Genomic DNA, 22,928 nt, shown 5'->3' on the forward strand with positions numbered 1-22,928 from the left:
ACCCCTATCCCTCACATTCTTCAACCTATACATTGCTTCCCTCACCACCTGCCTAGACAAACTAGGCCTGACCTCCTATAGCTACACAGACGACAACACCATCCTCCTTCCTTTTGACCAACCAGCGCCCTACATGACAGACACGCTGCACAGAGCACTAGAAATAGTAGCAACATGGATGAAAGAACACAAACTGAAACTAAATCCTGACAAAACAAAATTCATCCTCCTCGAAAATAGCAAAACCCCAACCATAACAAACCTAGTAATAAACTCTATCACATACCCCATTCAACCCACTCTAAAACTTCTGGGAATGCTGATAGACAGAGGCTGTACCATGCAACCACAAATCAACAAAATAATACAAAAATAATTTGCAGTCATGAGAAACCTAAGACAAGTTCAAAAATTCTTCGACAGAAAACAATTCCAGCTAGTGGTCCAATCCCTACTCCTTGGTCTACTAGACTAATGCAACATCCTCTATCTCCCTTGCATGCACGTGATGTCATCACGGTGGTATCTGCACACTTCCAGGTGTCTCGAACCACGGCCACTAGCTTTAGTGTGCCAAAGCTCAGTATAGTTTGCAGGACACTATTCTAAAACTAGTCATGTCTACAACTAGCTCAAAATGCATTTATGGACTATGGAAATCGGAACACCTACAACCCTACTATATAAAACTACATTGGCTGCCCATAATTGCAAGGATCAAGTTTAAATTAGGCATCACTGCCTTTAAGACCCTGAGAGGGAATGCCCCCGACTCCCTAACAGAGTTGTCCATCCTACTCTAGGGTGCCTCTAACAGAAATTCCACCAGAATTCTTTTCCACCTAAAATTCCCAGCATGCAACAATATAAAGTCTACCAGGCAAATTACCTCAGTCATCCAATATCAATTAGCAAAATGCTGGAACCAGCTACCACTTACACTACGATGCTGTGACCACTATCTCAGGTTCCGAAAGATTTAAAAACATTTCTGCACCAAGAGAGGGAGCCAACCCTGAAATAACCAAAATGGTAATTGTAAAAGTCCATTTCTAAACTGCCTACTGTAACCCTTGAGACATAACGATGACTTACTTGTAATTATGTATTTGTAACTATAACCTAATTGTATTAATGGTTGTCCTGTACTAGCAACTCTATTGAATGTCTATATCAATCTGTCCATTGCAACTTCCTGGGTAACTGACCCAACCTCTTGTAATGTAATCTGACCTGAATAGATAAAGGTGGAATAGAAAACCTGATTAACATAACATAACATCAATGCCTAACACAGCTTAGTAAAAGAACCCCTAAGTTTGCCATGGGATCCAGGCTAACCCTATCAGGATGTCAGTCTGAATTTTACCCCATTGAATAATGAGCATGAGGTCCTTTTAATAATAATAATAATTTTATTTTTATATACCGTCCTACCACATAGTTCTAGGCAGTTCACATACAGTACTAAAAATAAACAAACAGTGAATAAAAGCACGAAATCTAAAAACAACTAAAATTATACAATAATTGAATAAAATGCATTTGCAAAAATAGATAATTCCTTAAAAAGTACAACTGTAAAATCAATGTGCAAATTTGCAATCCATATTCTAAAACTTTTCGAATAAACCAGTTTTCAATAGTTTCCTAAAGGACATGTATGAATGGACCTGAGAAATAATAGAACTTAGTCATGAATCCATTTTACCTGCCTGAAAACCAGGGCATTACTGAAATAGGACAAAACCCAGGACTGACTCAACACTTCTTGACTGAAAGGTCACATGGTGACACTACTTGGAATGGATACTGAGCTTCAGTAGGTGTAATACCTGTTCCATCCCTGGTTTGTCCCTGTGATAGAGAGGTCGGGTTTCAATGTGCTCTGGAACCAGCTTACATCCAACACCAGGAATATCAGACCAGGAATGTAAAACCTTCAATGCCAGGTGCTCATAGGATTCCACTGTATCCTCTGAAACAAAAATGATTTCAAAAGCACTGATTAATGTGAACTGTACATAATTAATTATACGCATTAAAAAATTTGTGAAAAGCACAGCTTGATGCATCCTAATCAAAATCAGATTCCTGCACGTGGTGGTACGCTAAAATATATAACGGATGTATCCTATCAAGAAATTGTTAGTGAAAAAAAAAAGAAAGAAAAAGAAATATGACAAGCTACTACATGATTTTTCTGCAAAAGAGAACTCTGGAGGACATCTACAATTTAGGAGACAAAAATAATCAAACCCCTCCCCCCTTTTACAAAGCCACGCTAGCGGTTGTCACTTGGCACGCGGCAAAAGCCCTGAAGCCCTTTAAATCTCTATGGGTTTTGGGGCAATCACCACAACGACAGCCGCTAGTGCAGCTTTGTAAAAAGAAGGGTGGGTGTAAGTTATTATTAGTGCTACATTAGAAATCCTAACAACAGAGTTTTAAAGGCAAACTGCTGTTAAGATATCCTAAGACCTGGCTACAACACCGTAGTCAGACATCGGCAACTCCGGTCCTCAAGGGCCGGAATCCAATTGGGTTTTCAGGATTTCCCCAATGAATATGCATGAGATCTATTTGCATGCAATGCCTATTCATTGGAGAAATCCTGAAAACCCAATTGGATTCCGGCCCTTGAGGACCGGAGTTGTCCATGTCTGCCTTAGATCAGTGGTTCCCAACCCTCTCATGGAAGACCACCGGGCCAATCGGGTTTTCAGGTTAGCCCTAATGAATATGCATGAGAGAGATTTGCATATAATGGAAGTGACAGGCACGCAAATCTGCTCCATGCATATTCATTAGGGCTAGCCTGAAAACCCGATTGGCCTGATGGTCCTCCAGGACAGGGTTGGGAACCACTGCCTTAGATCATAAAACTCACAGGACCAAAACATTATCAAAAGTCCTGTTTTGTAATGGATTTTCCCCTCAAAAGAATGCCAAGACAAGATTTATATTTCAGCAACAGAGTGCAAAAAAAAAAATTCTAGGAAGCTACGAATATTCAAGGAAGTAAACATGTAAGCCAGGGGTGTCAAAGTCCCTCCTTGAAAGGCCGCATTCCAGTCGGGTTTTCAGGATTTCCCCAATGAATATGCATGAGATCTATTAGCATACAATGAAAGCAGCGCATGCAAATAGATCTCATGCATATTCATTGGGGAAATGCTGAAAACCCAACTGGATTGCGGCCCTCGAGGAGGGACTTTGACACCCCTGATGTAAGCAAATGCTTGAAAATATAACCCGGCGGAATTTTCACCCAGTTCTTAGATTTTTGCAGTTTTAGAATTTTAGAAGCTAAGGGGGTCTTTTACTAAGGCTTGCTAGTCGAATTAGCGCATGCTAAATCCTAACGCGTCCATAGAATATAATGGGCATGTTAGCATTTAGCGCACGCTAAATCGGTTCATGCGCCTTAGTAAAAGGCCTCCTAAGTGTATTAGTCGCAGCTGGATTTTCAGCTGGCTCAGTCACTGGATTAAGTTAAGCGCCGGAGCTAGCACTTAGTTTGAGCTGTATATTCAATGCAGCTATTCAGACAACTAGCAGTAGGGAATATAAATGTTGAATGGTGACCCTACTGGCCTTGTCTGGATAGTTTTAGGCCTATATTTATCCTCATAGCTTATAGGGATAGTGGCAGACTATGGCTGCTAGGCGGATCATCTCTGTACATAAGAACATAAGCAGTGCCTCTGCTGGGTCAGACCAGAGGTCTATCGCGCCCAGCAGTCTGCTCACGCGGCGGCCCATCAGGTCCAGGACCTGTATAGTAGCCCTCTATCTATACCCTTCTATCCCCTTTTCCTTCAGAAAATTGTCCAATCTCTTCTTGAACTGCAGTACCGTACCCTGTCCTATCACTCCCTCTGGAAGTGCGTTCCAGGTGTCCACCACAGTAGAGCAGCACAGAGGTGGCTTAAGTAGTCTGAGAGGTTGGCTAGTGAACCATAGAGATGAGGACCCAGGCCCATAAGCGATTCTAATCACTGCATTTATGGTGAAACATGTGCACCCCCAGAACCCCCCCAAACCCTACTCTACTGCTATATAGGTGCCACCTGCAGCCATGAGGACTATTGGAGTGGTAGACAGGTGGGTCTAGTAGGTGTTGGAGGGCTCACCATGACCTATAAGGGAGTTATGGTGAGATGTTTATGTGGCACCCTTTTTGTGAAGTTTGCAGCAGTGCCCTGTAAGGTGCCCCACTACTCTGTTGCCATGTCTAGGTGTCCAGTCCATTACTTTGCTGACCACGTCCTTTTCTAGGCGTTTTTGACTTGGACGAATTTTTGGACAAGAATGGGGTATAAAGATAGACGACTTAGCGGTCTGGGCGATCAAACAGCTGGACGTACAGTTAGACGACTCTTGAAAAAACAAAAAAATTTGAACGTATTTTATGGGAATGGACTTTAGACACTGCTGACTTTGGGCGACCAGCGACTTAGGCCCAAAATTGACTTAGACATTGCTTTTGATTATGCCCCTCCACATATTTATAAATTAAGGAATATTATCTGCAGAGCCTACCCATACTCTGCCAAAGATTCACTCCTATGCACTCCCACAGTGAAACCATAAAACTTCCACATGTAAATTTGACACTAATATTTTATAAGAGGTGACTTCATGCTCAGAAGTGAATAAATGCCAGCATTTGCGAGTGTTCTTAGCCCCTAAAAGTAGGTAAATCCATGTAACATTATCCTCTTATTCCTCACTACATTTGAATGGGGAGGGGGGGGTATAATAAGCTGTACCTAAGGCTGTGTTCAGTGATGATGTTTTGATATATGTAAATGATTCTACTTTACCATCTTCGTTAAACACAGTTTGTCCTGTGAAGATTTTTCCTTCAATTTGAATCTGACCGGGTCGGAAGGTGGGCCCATCAAGTTTATTGTCCTTACACAGCTTGGTTAGGATCTCCGAAGGCTTTGTGGCATCGCGCCAGGCATTATAGCCTTCTCTGAAAGTGAGGGAACATGAACCAGAACAGTTTGGTTTAATTTGGTACACTTTGCCTGTTTCTTGGAGATTCATGAAAGCACCTTGATTGTCACTTCTGGTTTGCGATTTATATGAATCCAAAAGTGGGACCCTTTTCTGCAGGTCATTAGATAAATAAGTTCTGAATTCTGAGATCTTGAAATGAAATACGATATCTTTGGTAACAACATTGTAGAATAATATTTGTAAAAAGTGCAAATATCCTCCAATAGATGAAAAATTGTAGAAAAAAGCATGATAAATTTTCAGATTCACACAAATGCTTTTCTTACAAAAGTTTTTAAACCCTCTTCTCACTCTTAAAAAAAAAAGAAAAAATTTAGCATAATCTTAACACACAAGGGTAAGAAGTCTCTTAATGATTAGAGCAATTGCCTGAGAACCATCAAAATCAGTTTAATTCCAATTATCCAACTAAGATTTCTTGTGACCTTCGGAAGACACTTTGGGACTGATTCTGTATAGGACGCCAAGTCTCAGCAGTCATCTAAGCGGCTTTTCGCACATGGGCATCCTATATAGAATCGTGTCTGTTTAGAGAATCGCGCTGTCGCTGAGCTGATCGCGGCAAGGGAACCTCCCTGCTGTGATCAGCTGAGCGGCAGCGGCAGGGAACCCTTAACCCTCCCTCCCCCCACTGTCTGAGGCAGAAAGGATGCCCACTCTCTCCTTCTGCAAACCACAAAACAATCCCCCGACACGAGGGCTGCCCATTCCTTCCTGCCAGCACCCCCTCACAACACCCTGGCAGGAGGCATGCCCACTCCCTCCAGCTGGCACCCCCCCCCCGAATCCATGATCTCCCAACCCCCCCGAAACTGCAACTCTCCCCCATAACTTTAAAAAAAAGACCCACCTCTTCAAAATGGCGGGCCTTTCCCTTCCCGGTGCATTCTGGGATGCACTGGGGAAGGCCTAAGGCCATGGGAGTGGCCTTAGGGAGCTGGCCAATCAGAGTTTTAGGCCACTCCCAGTGCATCCCAGAATGCACTGGGAAGGAGGCCTAAGACTCCATTTAGCCCCTACTATGGGCTAATCAGGGCCTTATAACCTTCGCCGGTACATCCAAGGATACACCAGGAAGGGAAAGGCCCACCATTCTGAAGAGGCAGGCCTGCCAACCAGAAGGAATAGGCATCCCTCTGTCTGGCCTTCCTTTTAAAGGTACTGGGCAGGGGTCTAGGTGGGCTTTGGGGGGGTGGGGATTTCAGGGGGTCATGGGTTAATGGATGCCGCAGGAGGGAGTAGGAATCCCTATTGCTGGGGGATGTTGTGAGGAGGGGGGTGCCAGAATGAGGGAGTGGGCATCCCTCCTGCTGGGGATGTTGTAGGAGGGTGTGCCGGCAAGAGGGAGTGGCCATTCCTCATCCCGGGATGTTGTTGGGAGGGGGTGTGCCAGCGGGAGGGAGTGGCCATCAGGAGGGAGTGGTCATCTCTCCTGCCAGGGATTGCTTGAGGCAGGAGGGAGTGGGCATCCCACTGCCCCAGGTGCCATTCACCTTCCCTACGCAGCTGTACATGGGTAAAGTGAGGAGGCCCACAGCCCATATTACAGTGGAGAAATGATCGCACGAGACACTGCAGATCCTGATTTTCAATCAGTGACAGGCCCAGAGTGCCACATCAGTGGTTCTCTGAAGCAGTGCAATAATTGATAGTCTTAAAGCTACTACTACTACTACTTATTATTTCTATAGTGCTACTAGACATACAGAAGAAAGAGTCCCTGCTCAAATGAGCTCACTATCTAGTCAAGACAGATAAACTGGACAGGAAGGTGCATGAGAATCACAAGACAGATATTGGTGCTTACATGGTGGATTAGAGTTTGGAATTGAAAGTATTTTCAAAGAGTAGACTCTTTTTTGATCTGAGAATTTGGGGAATCCAAAATTTGGCATCCCAGGCAGTTGCCTATGCTGTCTATGGATAAATCAAGCCCTGATCTGTTTTTGTTGGGGGATTCTAGCCAGGTGTCAATCTTGCCTACAAAGAGCAATGTTTGAAAAGGATCTTACATTTCATATTTACTATGTAAACCACAGGTGGCTCTGTGTCGGCTGTAGAAACGATTCTCCAGGTCGATTTTTGTTGACCCAATGAGGTCATCTGTTCCCACCAAGTCATAGTCGTATATGAGGAGTGTTAACAGAGATTCTTGCGGAAAAGTGGCCTGGAGTTCAAAAGACCTAAGAAAAGAGAATTAAATGTTCAGTTACTCATCTTATGATCTACACACAGGGGTCCTTTTATTAAGGCATGCTAACTGATTTAGCGTGCACTAAGGCATTCATTATATAATATGGGCTCCTTAGCATTTAGCACGCATTAATCTTTAGCCATATTGAGGCTCATTTTCAAAGCAATTAGACACACAAAGTATCAGAGGTTTCTATGGTACACTTCTCCCTCTGTATTCGTGGTTTCTGCACTTGCGGTTTTGCTTAATTGTGATTTTTTGGTGACGGGATAATCGCGCACCAGACACCAGTGCACCGACAATCCAACGCTGACAATTTGGCGCAAGAAAGAAGCGCGCCGCGGAAAAACTTATTTTTAATGAGCTCCGACGGGGGTGTGTGTATAGTGTTCACACTGCCATTGGGGGTGTGTGTGTGTGGGGGGGGTGAAACCCCCCCATTATAGAGAAAATGGAACTTTTCCCGAACAAAATCAGAAAAAGTTCCGTTTTCTCTATAATGGAGGGTTCCAACCCCTCAAACCCCCCAATAGCAGCGCGAACACTATGCAATAATGTGTGTGTGGGGTTCCCCCACACCCCCGTCGGAGCTCTTTAAAAATAAGTTTTTCTGTGGCGCGCTCCTTTCTTGCACCGAATTATCAGCGCTGGATTGTCGGTGCGCTGGTGTCTCGCGAGCCACTAACTATGAACCGATTTTTCGCATGCTGACTCTGCCCCATTAAATTACGCCATGAGTAAAGTTCCTTTTCCTTTACTGTACCAATAAAAAAGTTTATCGCTTACCAACATTCACTCTGAAAATCGCTGCTTCCATGCTTTCTCCCACAAAATTGCTGCTTCAAATCTTTCACCCTCAAAATCGCAGCTTCCCAGCTTCCCAGTGTGCACAGAGAAAAACGCTGCTTCCCATCGTCCATAGAGAGAAGCGCTGCTTCCCAGGATGAATGGAGAAAATCGCTATTAACCTGAAAATCGCTGGGAATCGCTGCTTGCCTGCTATCAGCCTGAAAATCGCTGGGATATTGTCTCTCCTTCAGGAACTTTTTTTTTTCCCTTGTTGAGAAACCAGTATTGAACTTTTTTTTTTTTTTACCCTGTTGGGATTATTACTGTATACTACTGTATTATTATGCAATAAATATTGTTATTCCCCCCCAAATTGCGAATTTCAATAGTAATAACAGTGGCTGTTTGCAAAAACCACAAATAACAGTTGAAAAGTTATTCGCGGTTTCAATAGTAAAAACGCTGGCTGTTACAAAAAACCCCGCAAATAACATATAAAAAGTTATTTGCGGTTTTTCCATATTTGCGGCTACGTTCCGCTCGCATCCACCGCAAATTCTATAACTTGGTACCTTGAATGCCAAGTCTATGACAGCATCATGGTGACAAGATCCCATCCTCTATAATAAAACCCTAAGCGCGCATGCGCACTTACAACTTTGTGTTCCCTGCCGCCGTGGTGTCTGACTCCGTGGCCGTGCTCGATTCAGCTGCCTCTCCTATGTTACTGCATCTCACGAGCAGGGACCGGCGAATCCTTTGCAACTCCGGCGGCGCGAGAGCAGCGTTTGCAGCTTTTACTACCCCGAAGACTAGCGGAGCTTCTTTTAATCAGACAGGATGATAGCTGCCCGGCTTCTGGCCTATTACTTCACGGAATTAAAGGATGATCAGGTCAAAAAGGTGAGTGAGCGAAGGAAGAAGCACAGCGCCGTCGGGAGAAGTATACTTTGTGTGCCTAAGTGCTTTGAAAATGAGCCCCATTGTCTATACATCGTCCCCTTGATTCTATATAGGTCGCCGTAAATTGGGCACCCATATTTGGGCACGGAGCCTAGATGCGCTCGTAAGCTAATTAGTATACCGGGTGCTAACAGTCAATTATTGGAATTAATTGGCACTGAATTGATACTGATTTGGCTTTACGCGTACATCTGCCTACATGCTCTTCGATAACATTTATGGATTGTGCGCCAGACATTTTGGGAACAAAAATGTTATTGAATGTCACGTAGGCAGATGTACGCGTAAACCCAAATTAGTGCCAGCTGCTACCATGCCTTCGTAAAAGTGGAGCTAAGTTAGGCGCCCTTAGTGGCTAGGCATGCCAATGTTGGCACCTATCTGTAGGCAGACTTCGTAGAATCGGGGGGTTAATGTTTCTATACGTAAGTTTGGAACGATTCGGAATTTTCTGACATTTTGTAAGTTAGACAATGGAAAACCAAATATTAAAAATAATCAGGGTGGGATACATGCAACTTCAAATGCTTTATAGATTGAAGCCAATATTACCAGCATATGATTTCCATACTGTGGTTCAGACGTTGATCCCGAGTAGGGTGGATTATTGTAATTCACTATATTTAGGAGTTGTGAAAGCAGGGCAGGATTAACCAATAGGCCAAGTAGGCACGTGCCTAGGGCCCGAAATGGCCAGGGGGGCCCGATGAAGGAAGGCATCAACATTGTTTTTCCAAACGGCGATGGGCCCCTCCAGCATCGATCGGCAACGCGGGCCCCACCCCGGTCGGCAACCCCCCCCCCCCCATCGATGGAAAGTAAGACAAGCAAGCAATGCGGGTAAGAAAGGCAACGGGAACTGTAATTGTGCAAGCGGTGTTGCTTGCCCAAAGCTTCCCTCTGACGCAGCTTCCTGTTTCCGCCTGGGCGCATGGTGGGGTGGGGCGGGGCAGGGGGCCCAGTGTACTTTGTGCCGAGGGGCTCTTAACGAATTAATCCTGCCCTGTGTGAAAGGGAAGTTGAGGGTTTTGCAAATGCTTATCAACTCCGCTGCAAGATTAATCATAGGGGTTCCTAGGAGTACCCATATAACTCCTGTGTTGGAGAAACTACACTTGTTACCTATGCAACAAAGAGTGCAGTTTAAGATTGTTGCAATTATACATCAGATATTATATCATGCCTCCCCAAAGATCTTATAAGAATTTTTTGAGATCTTTAAACCAAGAGAGCATAGAGATGTAAAAGGGATGAAATTAAGTTTGGAAGGTAGAATGTCGACTATGCATGCTAGGATCGGAGCAACAATGATATCTGTGGCTGGCGTAGAACTATGGAATGACTTGCCTGGTATCCTGCGGTTTTGTATGGGGAGGATGAATTTTAAGAAAATGCTGAAAATTGGAGTCTCTCTGTCACGTTTTTAAAATGGAATGTATTATGCCTATACAACAGGGACATTACAAAAAGTTTCTGAAGATTTGGGAACCATTGACAAAATTTTGCAAAGAGTAATTGATGATTTTGCCCTTTGGTCATACACGTTCAGGGTGGGTTGGAACATATTTTTAAATTTCTTAATTTGAGTGTACTTTTTGGATATAATTATGGTGGGGTGGTGGTGGTGGTGGGGTGATATATCTATATGTCATAGATTACAATTTTAATTGTATTTAAGTGCTTTTATAGTGTAATACGATTGTATTATATGTTGCACTTACTTATGGCTTCAAAATGAATAAAGATATTAAAAAAAAAGAAGAAAATGCTGAAAACTCAGTTATTCACCAATGCCTTCATATCTTAAGGTATATTTCAGTTGATAATCGCCTTTTAGAATTTTTTTCTGACACCAATGTATGATTTAAAGCTTGCTTGTATTTCTGAATTGATTGAATTTGCGCTCTATCCCTGTTTATAACAGGGACGATTAATGATGTTTAGACAAGTCTATGTTATATGTGATAATCGTAGGGAAACAAGATTTTATGTATGTGATATGGAAACCGCTTAGTTGTATGCGGTATATAAATTTTTTAATAAATAAATAAATATGTATTACAGCTTTGTGCAAGATTTGTTGGTGATCTGTTATTTTCTGTAATATGTAAAAATGATTTTAACATAATGTCATAAGAAGAAATATGTACTGCAAGTGCACAGTGTGCCCCGTACATAGTAATTAGGAGATCTAGCTAATAAATACTGAACTAATACTTCATTTGTGTGTCTGGTCTGAATTTACATACCTGAGGGTATTAAAAGCATAAGAACTTACATATGATTATAGTTCCACATGCCATAATCAAATACTGTATCTTCGAACTCAAGAGAAAAACCTTTGCAAATTAAATATCTACATAAGAGCAAAAGAAAAGTCATACTGGGTCAGACCAGTGGTCCATCTAGCCCACTATCCTGTTGCCAAAAGTGGCCAAATCAGGTCACTAGTACCCAGCAAAAACTCAAAAACTAGGAACATTCCATGCTACCGATACCAGGGCAAGAAGTAGATTCACCCATGCTGCTCATGAATTTTGCTGAAACTGCAGATTGATTGCATTCATGATTGCAAAAAGAAAACTAGTTACATACTTGTCTAACAAATATTTTAAGGACCAGTTCTGGAATTTGTTCTCTATTTTCTTCCCATTTTGTTAACTGGTTGATCTTGTCGCAATCCTCACTGAATCATTCTAGTGCTAACTGTGGAATGTAAGAATAATATTGTATTGTGCTGTATATATATATATATCTAATATAATAAAATGGTAGACGCGCATGCGCACTAAAAAAATCGTGTTCCCTGAGCTGTCCCGTTTTTTTTTAGTGCGCATGCGCGGGTTGTACGTCACCAGTCAATCCCCTCCACAGGTGCAGTGCTGAGGTCCCGCCTCCGCCCTACACGGCGCCGCCAGACCCGGCCCTACACTGAGATCCGCGATCGGGTTGCCATGGAAACCCCGCCGCAGCCTCGCGGCTAGGTAGGGGGACAACAATCGCGCTTATGTTCAAGCCACCGCCACGACTCCTCTCTCGAACCGCACCAGGATCGAGAGAGGAGCTGCGGCGGGGGCTTGAGCATAAGCGCCATTGTTATCCCCCTACCTAGCAGGCGGCCTTCCTCACCCGGCCCCACCGTTCCTTCCCTTCAGTTCAGCTCCGCCTATGTTAAAAGGAGCTGCTTTGAAATTGGAGCCCTGCCGCCATCGTAACACGTTCCCTTTGCCGCGGTCCCATATGTCAGAGAAGGAGCGGGACCAAGGTAGAGGGGAATGTGCTACGGCAGTGGCAGGCCTCCGATTTCGACGCGGCTCCTTTTAACATTGGTGGAGCTGCACTGCACTTGATGGAGGGAGGGAAGGAAAGGTGGTTGTGCGCTGTTGAGCCCCTCTTTGCCCTCAGACCCTCTCCTAACTGCTCCCTCCTGTCTCAGACCACTGGGGGGAGGTGCCTGTCTTCAGCTGCCGGGATGGAGGGAGGGAAGAAGAAAGAAGGGGCCCTGGCAAGCGAGTTATCAAAAGCCAACCATAGCCTGGGACCCCTACATGATATGAATAATGACCAGACAACAAAAGGTAAGAAAAATAATTTTATTTTCTGTTTTGTGATTACAATATGTCAGATTTGAAATGTGTCTTGAGGGAGGCTGCTGCCACGGCTTTGGACAGAGGGGTACCATTTTCGTGGGAGCCGGTCTTCGGAGAGGCTTGGGACGTGGGGACGGATGCGGGAGGGGCTGCCGCTGCGAAGGGCTTTGGTGGGGGAGCCAGCCAGACCGCAAGTGTGGGGACGTTGTAAGCGCGGATTGGTCAAGGAGCCACCGCTGCTGAGGCTTTGAAATTGCTCTCCCACCGTCACTCCCTCCCGCCCCGGCTCTGCCTCTGCCCCTGCCCAAGTTCAAAAGCAGGAGACATCTAGCACCTGTTAATCTAACGGGCTTAAACACTAGTATATATATAACAGAAGTAGTCTATAATCAAAAAGAACCAGCTTTAGAATTTAAAACCTGCTTCAAAAGAAGCGGGGTGTTAGGCAGGATCTGAGTGGGTCACTTTAACTGAGTGAAATGTTTGTGCCCAACCTGAAGTGAGGAAGGTGGGTGAGGAGTAGGTAAGGAGAGAAACTATCATGCTATGTTAGGGCAATAACCCATGTTATTAACCCCCTAATATGATCTAAAGGGCTCTAACAACAGGTTTCCTTGCCCTAACACAGAGGTATTTAGGTCACTGTGGGTTATATGGTAATGAGATACAAAATATTCAAATGCATGTAAAAGCTACTCATGTGAAAACCATAATGCACCTTGCCATGAGCTCCAGGTGCACAGCACAAGTTATGGAACGACCATAAAATGATGGTAAAATAACTCTAGCCAAATGCTGTGGTTATTTTACGGTGTTGGAAGCATTGGTCTCAAACTCATGGCCTAATGCTCCTGGATTGGAGCAGTGTCATCTACCCATCCCTCATCCTGATCACAGTCCCAACCTCCCTTTCAGGACCCCCTCCCCACACAGAACCATCCCATCCCCAAAGGACCCTTCTTCATTTACTCCTGTCCTGTCAGGGCCATCTCCACTTCTAGCAGCAGTTTCCTGCCATAGGCAGGGCTGTTAGTCCATCGATGCTGTAAGGGAGATATTTTGGCTGGGGACAGGAGGTGGGGGTGTGATCGGGGAGTTGGGAGGGGTTTGATAAGGGGAGAGTGTGATTGGGGTACAGGGTTCAGATCAGAGGGTGAGAATGTGATCAGGGGGTGGGTGTTCTGATTGGGGTGGTGATAGTGTGATTGGGGGTAGGGGTTCTGAACAGAAGGGGTGGACAGCACCACACCCCCTTTAGATTCTGTAGTTTTGAGGCAAACTGCTCCAGGACCTTTAGAATAATGCTGCTTCCATACGATAAAAGGAACGGCATGCTTTTTTTCCCCCTGAAATAAGCAACTTTATGGGCTGGCAGGCTACCTTTAAGGATTAGACTTTACTTATCACCTAGCAAATCTCACATTTCAGCAACACAAACTGCAATGGCCTGAAGAAAGATAAATAAGTTATTGATTCAGGAATGCAATAAAGCAACCTCAGACACCTAATAAGCCAACTAAGAGAATAACAAAATCACAAGTGTAGCATTGGAGGTTCAGAAAACATTCCAAACTCTGATATAAGGAAAAGGGATATGAAAGACCAGTGTAATCAAGAGTAAAAAAAAAAAAAGGATTTATTCTTATAAATACCTTTGAATGCTAATTCTGAACTTAAAGAAAGGAAACCAAACTTGAGAGAGCCTCAAAAGTCCTGGAGGAGGTCACAATATCGATATTGCAATAAAGATAAACCCGCTCCAAGTTTCCAAATTAACACACTGTACCGAAAATGCTGGGTAAATCAGTTTAACATACTCGTGATATTTTGTTTATGGTGAATAATCAGTTTTGGGGGGACAGAATATGTGAACCACAGTGCACTGTAGGTATTACCCAAAAACAGCATTTATAGTCACCCGAATTTTTATCGTCTTTATAAGCTGCTGTGTGAATAGGAAACTTCAGGTGTTAAAAAGTCAAAATGCCACTTGTTCCCACAACTGTGTCAAAAAGATAAATTCTCAACAAAATGCAAAATCACAAAGAAACCAATGAACTTATCTAGAGATGCACGCAGTCGTCCATATCTCATCAAAGGGGTGCCTTGGCTGATTGCCCTTCAGAGTACACCGTTTCATGACCTTCTTCAGGGGCAAACTCAGGAGCACAACCCGCTGCTGATAAATCATCACAGGGAAGGGGTAAAACGCTGACTTCACGGACCTTTCAGACCTCGCGGATCTAAAACCGCACGTCCTTAAAAATCTGAGGTCCGTGCCACTTGTAGTTAGTCTCTGGCTCTGACAGACCTCGATGACAATTTAGCGCTGACGGATCCGTCTCAGCATAGGGAGGGAAAAGTATTAGGATCCGTCAGCGCTAAAATGTCATCGAGGTCTGTCAGAGCAGGAGACTAAAAGTGGCACGGACCTCAGGCTTTTAAATTTACTGAAAAGAAACAATGAGTTTCTGGCTCTGACAGACCTCTATGACCCTCCTGGGTGATATACACATTGGACTTATTCATTATTATTTGCAATGCAAAATGAAAAGAAACCACTCAAGAGACGTTAACTTAGGGTTTCAATGTCTGCCTGAATATCTTCAGTCAGCAAGGAGAAAGACTCCGTTTCATTTCATCTACTGAGGTTCAATTCCTAGCCGCAATTTTTTGTACCGGTAGTCCCATCGTTCTGTTTTTGTCAATAAAGGGATTGGAAAATTACACGTTAAAAACTCCGTCAAGTAAGAAGGACAGCAGGATGCACTTTCGACAAAAAAAGACTTTTGTAAATACAATATATTTCATATATTTTATAAGCCAAGATACAGTCTAGCCTCCGTTTATTTTGGTTACAAGAACATCTAGGGATAAGCGATGTTTGAAAGTCGGATTACAAGCTGTAAGAAAAAAAAAAAAAAGCTAAAAGGCAACATTAATTTTTTTTTTTTGCTGCCCAAACCTAGGATCTGCTTAGGGTTCTTCTTAGACCAGCTGCATTGAGTCTTCTAATTTGAAAGCGGTGAAACAAATCATGCATTTCTATTCTAGTGACCGCACAAGGAATGTGTAATAATAATAATAAATTTATTCTTTTATACCGCCATTACCCAAGGGTTCTAGGCGGTTTACAGCGTAAGAAGCTGAACAATCAGAGAAGTACATTGCTGGAAAGATAACTGAAGCACTAATTAAAGATACCATCGTACAACACTTGGAGGGTCACAACCTGATAAGAGATAGTCAACACGGCTTCAGGAAAGGGAAGTCATGTTTGACAAATTTGCTACAATTCTTTGACAAGGTGAGCAAACCAATGGATAGGGGGGATCCAGTGGACATAATTTACTTGGATTTCCAGAAGGCATTTGACAAGGTCCCGCATGCAAGGCTCATGACTAAATTACAAAGTCATGGAATAGGAGGAGAAGTGCACAGATGGATCAGCAAATGGTTAGAAAACAGAATACAGAGGGTATGCATAAATGGCAAATTTTCGGACTGGGAGAAAGTAACTAGCGGCGTGCCTCAGGGCTCGGTTCTTGGGCCTATCTTGTTCAATATTTTTATAAATGACCTGGAAGAGGGAACAACATGCAATATAATCAAGTTTGCAGATGATACAAAATTATGTCGGGCGGTTGGCACTCTAAGAGACTGCGAGAATCTGCAGAAGGATCTCAACCAGCTGGAGACGTGGGCGAAAAAGTGGCAGATGAATTTTAACTTAGACAAATGCAAGGTGATGCATTTGGGAAAGCAAAACAATGAACATGACTATAGGATGTGGGGGGTGACTTTAACCAAATGCGAACAAGAAAAGGATCTGGGGGTAGTGATTGATAGATCCCTTAAACCTTCGGTTCAATGTGCGGTGGCGGCGAAAAAAGCAAACAGGATGTTGGGTATGATTAAGAAGGGGATCACGAGTAGATCGGAGGAAGTTATAATGCCACTTTATAGAACTATGGTTAGACCACACTTAGAATACTGTGTCCAGCACTGGTCTCCATACCTTAAGAAGGATATAACTCTGCTGGAGAGGGTGCAGAGGCGAGCCACGAAACTAGTCAAAGGTATGGAGAAATTGAGCTACAGAGAACGCCTCAAGAAACTGGGATTGTTCACCCTCGAGAAGAGAAGATGCGAGGAGATATGATAGAGACTTTTAAAATATTAAAAGGATTTGACAAAATAGATCAGGAACCCTCATTACTAACATTTTCAGATGCGACACGGACAAGAGGTCATAGTCTGAAACTGAGCGGCAGCAGGTTCAGGACTAACATCGGAAAGTTCTGTTTCGTACAATGAGTGGTGGACACTTGGAATGCTTTCCCGGAAGAGGTTGTGATGGAGACTACTGTTCTGGGTTTCAAACGCAAGTTGGATGCATACCTTCTTGCTAATCATATTGAGGGTTATGGGAAAACCGGGTCTCCATAAAGGAGTACCTAAATGGGCCTCCGCGTGTGCGGATCACCGGACTAGATGGACCTAGGTCTGATCCAGAGAAGGCATTTCTTATGTTCTTATGTTTATCATAAGATTTAAAAAAAGCAAGATTAAAAATGGTAAAATAATTACAATGTTAAGAAGGCCTAATTATATAGGGATCCCTATACATTTTAGAGGTTGATAAAAGATCTGAACACCCCAAAACGCTAGGGCAGAGGTGGGCAACTCCGGTCCCCGAGGGCCGGAACCCAGTCAGGCCCTCAGGATCTCCCCAATGAACATGCATGAGATCTATTTGCATGCACTGCTTTCAATGCATATTCATTAAGTGCATGACATTTTAGCTCTGACGGATCCTAATGATTTTCCCTCCCTATGTTGAGACTAGCGGCAAAATTTTTGCCCTGAGGTCTGTACCACTTTTAGTCTCAGCATAGGAAGGGAAAAGCATTAGGATCCATCAGCGACTCAAATGTCATAGAGGTCTGTCAGAGCCAGAGACTACAAGTGGCGCGGACCTCAGATTTTTTTTTTTTTTAGTTCAAAACTTTTTATTAGATTTCAAAATTACATAAGGAAGTAAAGCAAACTAATACAATACAATACAATTCAGAATGCAAATCACCGCTATGAAAGAATGTTATACTGAGGAATATAGATTTTTAAGGACGTGCTGTTTTAGATCCGCAAGGTCTGTGAGGTCCGTGAGGTCCATGTTTTACCCCTTCCCATCATCACATCTCCCAGCTGCGTGACATAAAAGGGAAATGAATTGAGAATAATTTAAAGCTAGGAGTCCGCCTAAAAGCCCCGCTCCTTTTGCAGCGTACAATGTGATGACATCATAAGATCACACCCCTAATGTTTAAATGTCCACTGCGCCATTCATGCCGTGAGGCGTGAAAGATCAAAGTGTGTAAATCCAGAATTGTTCCCTGGACAACAAAAAAATTATTTTCTTTCCATTAAAAGTGGGAGAAATCTGCTCAATTACACACCAGTTAATGTGGTCAAAGGTATGTTCCTTTTCTATACTGTGTGCTACCATTGGGGCGCTTTGTTTTTTGGTCTTTAAATAACTTTGATGTTCTATCATCCTGACCCTGACTGCCTGAGTCGTACTCCCCACGTATAAAAGGTTGCGAGAACATTGGATGACATATCCCACATTGGATGAATCACATGAAGTAGCAGTCTTTAAGGTATAGGACTGTTTGGTCAAGGGATGAATGCAAATACGTCCCTCCAAAGTGGTGTGACAGCAAGAACATCGGCCACATGCCAAATGTCCTGCAATCCCTTCACTTAAAGAAAGGAGACATTTCAAGAGAGGTTTGTGCATTGCTGTATGTAATGAAGGTCGTTGATGAGAGACAGGTAATTTACTGCTTTGCTTCCTTCAGAATGACGAGGCACATGGTCTGGAAAATCAAGGGTTTAGTTGTAATACACAGAGCAGAATTCATTTTAATCAAGTTTATCAAAAATCCTTCCATATGCCGATCTCTGTTTTGATGAGTTCACACAGACCCCATAAAGCTGGAAATAAAAAGTGAAAGGAAAGAGATAAGCCTATTGGTATGACCAAAATGAAGTAACTCACCGTCCAAAAATCGGGTTCAGCTGTTTGGGGATGTAATTGTTTCGATCTTTAATTTCAGTCTTGCCGATTCGCAGTACGATATATGGATCTGATTTGCCATCAGGATCAGCTGGGCTAAGATTAATCCCCTGGCACAATGACGGAAACAGATTAGTGCCACTCGAACGTATTACATCAGTGTTCTTCAAAGTAAGGCTCGAGAGCCAGTGGTGGCCCCTGGATACCTCTGGGGTGTCCCTCATCATCATTCTGACTATTTTTTCTGCTCTGCTCTGCTGCTCTACCTAAGCTCACAGCAGAAAAGGTGAAGTGGATGGGAGGAAAAACCGCATGCTTGAAGGACAAGACAACGAGAATGATTTTGAAATGCTGACCTTCTTGAGGATATATCAAATGAAAAGTCTGAATACAGGATGGTGAGGTGGATATTATTGACATACACTAATTAGCAGTGTTGACACCTCACATGGGAAGATATTTAGTGGCTCTCCTTCAGCTCATTTAGATCCAAAGTGGGCCCCACTTAAAAATTAGGGAAGACCACTGCATTACATTAATTATCCCTGCATGAACTCCAAGACTTTTTCCCATTTTGCAAATAACTTTAAAAAGTTATTTATTTATTCATTCAATTTTCTTTCTTTTTTTTTTTTTTTAATCTTTATTCATTTTTAATACTTTCATTAAGTGAATACAAGAAAAAAGATACATTTACACTTTATACATCACTTAAAATCCTTAGAATATATAATAAGATCAACATATTTCCCCATTAAAAATTATTATAGATATAGTTATTGATAAAGTATATTTATACCCTTCCAAAAGTGCAAATGTCAAATTTCATCTCTATACGGTCCCAATTTTTCCAGTTTCTCATAATTAATTGTATAGCTGTTCCTGTCATAATTAAAAACAATCGATCACAACTTCATAAGATAAAGGAATCTCAGCTTCTAAGATATTATTATGTCCCCAAATCGACTTCCAAAAACTCAAAATCCTAGGACAATAAAACAGTAAATGATCCAAAGTATTCATTCAATTTTCTATACTGTTCTCCCAGGGGAGCTCAGAACGGTTTACATTAATTTATTCAGGTACTGAAGCATTTTTCCCTGTCTGTCCCGGTGGGCTCACAATCTACCTAATGTACCTGGGGCAATGGAGGGGATTAAGTGACTTGGCCAGGGTCACAAGGAGCAGCACAGGGTTTGATCCCACAACCTCAGGGTGCTGAGGCTGTAGCTTTAACCACTGCACCACTCTAGAAATCAAAATGTAGTTAAAGTGAGCCAAGTATAGGAGGACAATCAAGCCATTGTGACATCACTGCTGAGGTTGGCTCTTAGGCAGTGATGGAATGAGGCATTATGAGGTCACAATACCAGCTCTGGTTATCAGAGGATGAAACTTTTCACACTATTTATTTACTCAATTTTCTATAATGTTCTCCCAGGGAAGCTCAGAATGGTTTACATGAATTTATTCAAGTACTCAAGCATTTTTCCCTGTCTGTCCTGGTGGGCTTACAATCTATCTAATGTACCTGGGGCAATGGGGTGGGGGGGTGGGATCAGGTGACTTGCCCAGGGTCACAAGGAGCAGTGTGGGTTTGAACCCACAACCGCAGGGTGCTGAGGCTGAAGCTTTAACCACTGCACCACACTCTCTCTCTTCTGATGCAATAGTATATGCTTCATCATGAGAGAGCATGCACTGTTTCAAGTTTCAAGTTTATTAGGTTTTTATATACCGCCTATCAAGGTTATCTAAGCGGTTTTTACAATCAGGTACCCAAGCATTTTTCCTATCTGTCCTGGTGGGCTCACAATCTATCTAACGTACCTGGGGCTATGGAGGATTAAGTGACTTGCCCAGGGTCACAGGGAGCAGCGCAGGGTTTGAACTAGAGAATGACACGGGGAAAAAATCTGTCCCCGTCACCGCCCCGTCACCGGCCCACCATCCTCTGCACCACCCCGTCACCGCCGTTCCCTTCACCGCCCCGTCACCGTCACCGCCATCCCTTTCACCGCCCCGTCACCGCCACTGCCATCCCATTCACCGCCCCGTCACCGTCCCCGCTGCATCCATATAAGCCTTAGTACTGTAATATTTAGCTTATTCCTTTCTTATAAATCAAAGTTCCTGCTGCTGAACTAGAGAAAGAGATGTTCAGCTGGCAGGGCTTTGTTTATAAATTTTTATCAACACAACTAATATACTATTTTATCCTAAAGCAAAAAATAAATAAATAGAATTTTTTTTTCTACCTTTGTTGTCTGGTTTCTGCTTTCCACATCTTCTCATTGAATTCCTTCCATCCACTGTGTCTTCTCTCTGCGTCTTCCATTTGCTGTTACTGTGCCTCTCCCTTAACCCCCCCCAATTGGTCTAGCACCCAACTTCTTCCCTCCGCTCCCGCATAGTCTGGCATCTGTCTTCTTCCCACTCTGTCTTCCACATTTCCCTTGGGGGTCTGTTCCTCTCCACCCTCCTTCAATGTCTGTTCTATTCCTTTCCACCACCACCCTTCCCTCCCTCCTTTACCATCTGTTCCTTTCTACTACCCTTCAGCTCCTCTCGCGTGGCCTATCTACCTTCCTTCCTCTTATTTTCATGGCACGTTACAATGTAATTTGTGCAAGCCACTGGAGCCTGCAAGCTCGGTCCCTGTCCCATCCCCACAAACCATCTCGCTTCTGTGCTCTTATTTTCTCCATTTCTAATATCTCCCCTATGTATCTGTCATTGCCCCCCCTGTGTCCATATACCATCCCCATGGCATGTCCCCTTTATGTCTCTGTCCCTATGCCCCATGCACATAATTTCCCCTCTTTCTGTTACCTTCCTGTGTCCAGATTTCCCCTATCTTCCTCTTCCATACCAGTGTGTCTCTTCTTTTCAACCATATCTAGCTTTTTTCCCTCTTTCTTCCCCCCCCCTGCTTCTAGCATCTGGCTCACCTGCCAGTCCTTCCCTTTCTTTCCTGCTGTGGGTTTTTCTTTCCGACTTCATCCCCTTGGCCCAGAATCATTTTCCCTTTCACTCCCTCCTTACAATTTGAGCCCGGAACACTAGCGATCGCACGGTCCCCCCAGCCACTACCTGCCTGCCCAATCGATCCTAGTGTTTAGCCAGCTCTCTCCCTTCTCCTCACCTTAGTTTATAGGTTTTCTTTTTCGGCGACCTGCACACTTTCCCAAAGAGCCGCGCACGCGGGGCTGCTCAGTGTTTAATCTTCTGCTCTGCTGCAACTTCCTGTTTCCGGTTGCGTCAGAGCAGAAGATCGAAACTGAGCAGCATCGAGTGCGCGGCTCTCTGATAGCGTGCGGGTCGCCGAAAAAGAAAATCTACAAACTAAGGTGAGGAGAAGGGAGAGAGCTGGCTAAACACTAGAATCGATAGGGCAGGCGGGTGTGAGCTGCGGGGACCGCGCGATCCTTCATGCCTCACTGCGGGGACAAGACCCATTCACCGTCCCGCGGGCGGTGAATGGCCTTGTCCCCGTTGCCGCAGCGACTGCTAGTTTTCTTCCCCATTTTCGGCGGGTGACCCGCGGCTAAAATGCGGTGGCCGCGGGTAAACCGCCACCGTGTCATTCTCTAGTTTGAACCTACAACCCCAGGGTGCTGAGGATGTAGCTCCAACCACTGCGCCACACACTCCTTACAATGAGGCATAGTTTCAATGAGGCATAGTTTGCATGTGCAAGCAGTAACATGTGGGTGTAATGCGTTTTAGCGCTGGACTTTCCCAAGTGCAAAGCCTACATTTAATGTGGAAATGTTTTAGGGCTTTTTCTTTTTTTTTGCAGGTCATGTGCTAAATGTTCCTATTAGTGCATGGTACTTATGAAATATTAAAACAGGAACAGTTTGGAGTCATGCATTAACTCTGCATTATTCAGGTAGTGCACGAATCCTAATGCACTAGCCGGGTAATGCAGGAATGACCACTCTTTCCCATGTCATGCCCCCTCTGAAAAATATTTTTGATATTTAATTGGCAACGTACAGGTTAGCACATGTAAACAGACAAAATACTGCAAAATACGGCAAAACAGGCAGTAGCCTGTTTGTGTGTACTAACCACGCTTAAAGGGTTTAATGCTCTTTGGTAAAAGAGCCCCAAATTCCTTAATCTGCAAACTTATGTGCATAAAGAATGACCCCTAGCAACAGTGTGCTTGAACTTCCTCTCCAACGTCAGAATTGACGTCGGAGGTGAAGGCTTGTGGTCTGGCTCTTGTATGCGCCAGGCCTGGCTCAGGGAAGCATGGAAAAATTGGCGT

The 22,928-nt window shown here is 43.7% G+C and overlaps 1 protein-coding gene across 2 annotated transcripts in view; it reads right to left on the bottom strand.

The window, feature by feature from the left end:
* The window catches only part of FER1L6 (fer-1 like family member 6), a 402,024-nt gene that overhangs the window by 59,376 nt on the left and 319,720 nt on the right, over nucleotides 1-22,928 (bottom strand). For both annotated transcript variants that reach the window (XM_033934878.1, XM_033934877.1), the window contains exons 32-35: nucleotides 18,632-18,759; nucleotides 7,044-7,214; nucleotides 4,830-4,984; nucleotides 1,836-1,978 (exon numbers count right to left, since the gene is read on the bottom strand). In XM_033934878.1, coding sequence (XP_033790769.1) covers nucleotides 1,836-1,978; nucleotides 4,830-4,984; nucleotides 7,044-7,214; nucleotides 18,632-18,759 — 597 coding nt within the window. The remainder of the gene's footprint in view (nucleotides 1-1,835; nucleotides 1,979-4,829; nucleotides 4,985-7,043; nucleotides 7,215-18,631; nucleotides 18,760-22,928) is intronic.

This window comes from Geotrypetes seraphini, chromosome 2, assembly GCF_902459505.1.
Source record: "Geotrypetes seraphini chromosome 2, aGeoSer1.1, whole genome shotgun sequence".
Lineage (NCBI taxonomy): Eukaryota > Metazoa > Chordata > Amphibia > Gymnophiona > Dermophiidae > Geotrypetes > Geotrypetes seraphini.